Source organism: Etheostoma cragini, chromosome 15, assembly GCF_013103735.1.
Source record: "Etheostoma cragini isolate CJK2018 chromosome 15, CSU_Ecrag_1.0, whole genome shotgun sequence".
NCBI lineage: Eukaryota > Metazoa > Chordata > Actinopteri > Perciformes > Percidae > Etheostoma > Etheostoma cragini.
In genome coordinates, this window is record NC_048421.1 from 2156491 (window position 1) to 2160768 (window position 4278).

At 41.0% G+C, this 4278-nt stretch overlaps 1 protein-coding gene across 2 annotated transcripts in view; it reads right to left on the minus strand.

The window, feature by feature from the left end:
* The window catches only part of zgc:171844 (uncharacterized protein LOC100151763 homolog), an 8729-nt gene extending 5524 nt beyond the window's left edge, over positions 1-3205 (minus strand). For both annotated transcript variants that reach the window (XM_034894062.1, XM_034894061.1), the window contains exon 1: positions 2975-3205. In XM_034894062.1, coding sequence (XP_034749953.1) covers positions 2975-3086 — 112 coding nt within the window. In that variant the 5' untranslated portion in view covers positions 3087-3205. The remainder of the gene's footprint in view (positions 1-2974) is intronic.
* Positions 3206-4278: the final 1073 nt, after the last annotated feature.

The following is a 4278-nucleotide window of genomic DNA, read 5'->3' on the forward strand; positions in this document are numbered from 1 at the left end:
ATTCAAACTGTTCAAGGTCCTCAATCTCGTGGGACTCTCAAGATTACTAGATCACTATTTAACCCTTGTATTGGCTTCACTTTAGGGACCTTCTCGTGTCCCTCGGGTCAAATTGACCCGTGACTTATTTGGGGTTTTATAACAATTCTGAAATTAAAAAAAATCTTTATCTCAATTTCAAACAATTTAGATAACACATATATGTTTAGGGAATGCAATCAGTCTCTACTAGCACACAATAAAAATGGAAGTGGGGTTTGTTTTTTGTCATAAGGTTATAATTCATGTAAAAAATCCACTATGGAAACAACATAAGTGTCATATCCAGAATAATGTTCTGAGTCAGGAATACATGTTCATCACAGGAAGTTAGGTAAGGTCGTTGATAGAAGGTAGGAAAAATGTAACTTAAACCATTTTTCTTCTTGTAAAAATTTGAAATGGGTCAATTTGACCCGATTACCATACAAGGGTTAAATATCCGGACACAAACACACATCAACACACACATTTATGAATGAGTCAGTGAAACCAGTTCAGCTGTAAACATAAAAAAAAACTTCCCTGGATCAAATTCCAGCGTCCCGCTATGATCAGACCCGAGCTCTGTGAGTTCTTCCCTCACCCCCAGTTACTCTTCAGGCATGGCTGAATATCTGCACTGCCTGCCTCCTGCAGCCTCCTACTCCTCTCCAGGGGCAACGATGACTCATCCAGCAGAGCTCGGATCCGCTTTTAATTACCTGGCCTTGTGCGAAAAGACATTACAATCCCACTTGCTGGATCGCTGGGGACATCAGGGCTGCACAAACACTCACCTCCTCCAAACCTACACACGTACGAGCTGATTCCACAACTTTATTCATCTGCACATGCACATGAATTACCAGCTGCTGATGGGTGTTTTGGTGTTGAAACAACCTGCATGGGTTGCTTTGGGTCCAATTATTCTGACAAGCTCCAAGAATTTAGCCAAAATGTTTTTTTTAAAACAATTAATAATAATAATAGACACCTTAATTAAACTTTTATTACAGCAAGTCTGTGTTTATATCGTTTACTTTTTGAGCTTTCTTCTTACAACTAAAGTTATACTGTTCCACCCTTAAGGCACATTTAAAATCAACCATTTTTATTGCCTTTCGTCATTCAGGTAAGTCAATTGAGGACAATATCTCATTTGCAACGACGACCTGTTACATTCACACAGTTCCACATTCATACCTGGAAGCTCTGACCTGCTGCCACTGAGCAGCTCCACTTGAACGGTTGTGCTTAAGGGCCTTGCTCAAGGGCACCTCTGTGATGGTAGTGAGGGAGGGACAAGCGCTTTCTTTGACTTTCCACTTTCCATTTTATCCTGCCGGTCTGGGGATTGAACCGAAGCACTCCCGGTCACAAGCTCGCTTCCTCGACCCCTAGGCCACCCCTGCCCCGAAACATGTTGAAGGAGATGCTAGTGACGGCCAAATGAAGCTTCGTGAACCAGTGTCTTTATTTTCTGAGCCCACTAGATGGCGCTCTGGGTTTTAAGAGAAAGGCCCAAGGCGTTACAATTCAGTGGATTGTCAACCAGCTGTTGAACAGAGAGCGCCATCTAGTGGGCTCAGAAAATAAAGACACTGGTTCACGACGCTTCATTCAGCCATCACCAGGAGATGGTTGTATAAAATGGGAAAAACCAAGTAGTGAGCCTTGAGGAACGCCAACAACAAAATCTAACTTTCAAGCTTAACATATCAGGGCGTCTCCATTAAACTGACATTTTCAATGCAGGACTTGACAGCGTGGTATTGCTACTTTTACTTAGGTAAATGATACTGTTTGAACACTGTTTTTAAAGAATATTTTGGCCTTATTATGACTAAACTTTAGCCAATTGCATCAGTATGACTTGACATTGTTCCTATATCTCTCTCTATGCAAATAAACTCCTGTCTCTATGTTCCTTACTGTAGTTTCCTAATAGTTTAAGAGGAATTTCCCTAGAAAGAAATGAATTCATTAGTAAATATAGGGGAGATTAAGTTTATCCTAAAAGAAAAACTCAAGTAAATACATTTTTCCATTCATTACTGCAATATTTATTGTATATGTTGAATGTCCGGCTGTCTCTCTAGAGCTACAAATTGAAGATTTGCTGATTTAGGTTTGTGAGCATCAGAAAAAAATAGATGCAACTATTTCCAAAATTAATTTATAGTTGCTTTTTTTCAAGCAAAAGAGTGAAAAATTCTCTAAATTCATCCGTCACACGTGAGGATAACCTGTTTTTCTTTGTCTTTATGGGGCAGTAAACTGAATATGTTGAACAAAAACAAGCTATTTTTAAAAATATTGTGACAGTATCTTTAAATGTGACTATTCGGAAGCAAGAAAATCAAAAAGATGAAATAACTAGAAGCCATTATTGGAATTCCATTATGGAGAACATGGCTCTTCAAGAACTAAATTTAGAGGGGATTCCACAAATGTTCTTGTTTTCTTCTCTTCTTTTCTGTGTGTATGTCATGTCATGTTTTAATATTGTCTGATTATATGTTGTTTTGGACCCCATGAAGACTAGCTGCTCATCTAGGCGTCAGCAAACGGGGATCTTATAATAATAATAATAATGTAAAAAATAAAAACTATACCACACACGTTGGAAAACTCTTGGAAAAATGTGTAGCCTTTAAAGAAATACAATAATAGGCCTACAACTTTCGAATTAATACAGTTAACCAATGTCAACTCCACATCATCCCCTCTACTGGTCCTTTTCAGGATGTCCAAAATCCTGCAGACAGACAACTTGGACACGCTCACCGTGAGGATCTGCAGGCACCTTCATCTTTCACTCCCTCTGCTAAAAAGTTGGGCCAACCAAGACATCCTTTCCCTTCGCTGATTACTTACTGCAGAAACACAATTTAAGCATAAACCCACATCCAAACACAAACGGACCGTAGTGCACGTTACACCCAGAACTCACTGGATTTCTCCGTCGCTGTGTCCACCTGCGTCTTCTCCAGAGAGCCGTACTGCTTAGAGGATCTTCTCTCTTTTTCCATGTTGTTCAAAAATACTCCCCCTTTTATAGACATGCGCAGAAAAAAGAAATCAAGGAAATGTTTGAGCAGCTCGAGAATTTCTCTTAAAAAGGTAGTCCTATCGACTAAGTCCAAGCAGAAGTGCAGGGACGTGTGAGGGAATCTAACCAGAGGAGCTGAACCGGCTCCTACCGAGCAGCCTGTCAGCACGGAGCGGGTCTGAGCTGCGGGGCGCCCCCTGCTGGCGGGCCGGCGCCATGACACCCGGGCATGGGTGCAATTTACAGCCTATAATCAAAACTAGGCTCTTTTTCAAAGTTTTTTTTCCTTTAATATTTTTGTTGCATTTTCACCTCTGAGATGCAGGAAGTAAAAGTATAAAGTTGCAGGAAATTAAAACACTCAAGTAAAGTAGGACCTGTAATTTGTACTTAACCCTTGTGATGTCTTCCCGTCAACCATGAAAAACTTGTATCGCTTTTTCCCCGACATTTTTGTCACTTTTTACATGTTGTGGGTGCTTTTTGTATGCTTTTTTCCAACTTTATTTGATATTTCTAATGTTCCCATTTTCAGCGCTTATTTCGAAGATCCATTTTTTATGATAAAAAAAATGAAAACCGTTCAAATTTGACCCAAGGACAGAGGGTTAAGTAGCCTACCTGTCCTGTGTTACATTCCACCACTGCATTGTATTTATAAGAGAAGCTGACAACTTATCATCACCGAATGTTTCCCAGAAAGAGCAAATGTATGGCATCAAATCAGGGCACCGATTTAAAACAACAACCATCTGCCATTTTAATGGTCCGCTGCGCTCCAACCACCACCTCCCTCTCCACAGGAGGATGGAGCCGTCCTCCATCGTGGAGTTTTCATGGCGCCTGATCAAGCTCAGCTGGCTCCGGCACGTCGAGGATGACTTGATTCCACGTAGCCGGGCCCTGGGGGGCGGCGCCAGATGTTCGGGGAGAGTAACTTGTGCGTGCCGGTAAAGGCTCAAACAGGAAGCAGATTTTCCCAACGTTACTCTGCAGTTTAATGAATGTTTGAATTTAAAATACAGAAAATACTGTGGAGAAAGAAGAACAAGGGTGGAAAGTAAGAGCAGGGATTAATTTCTACTTATGGTTAACATCTCTCTGGAATTACATGAGTTGGCTCTAAAGCAAAGACACACACACACACACACACACACACACACACACACACACACACACACACACACACACACACACACACACAC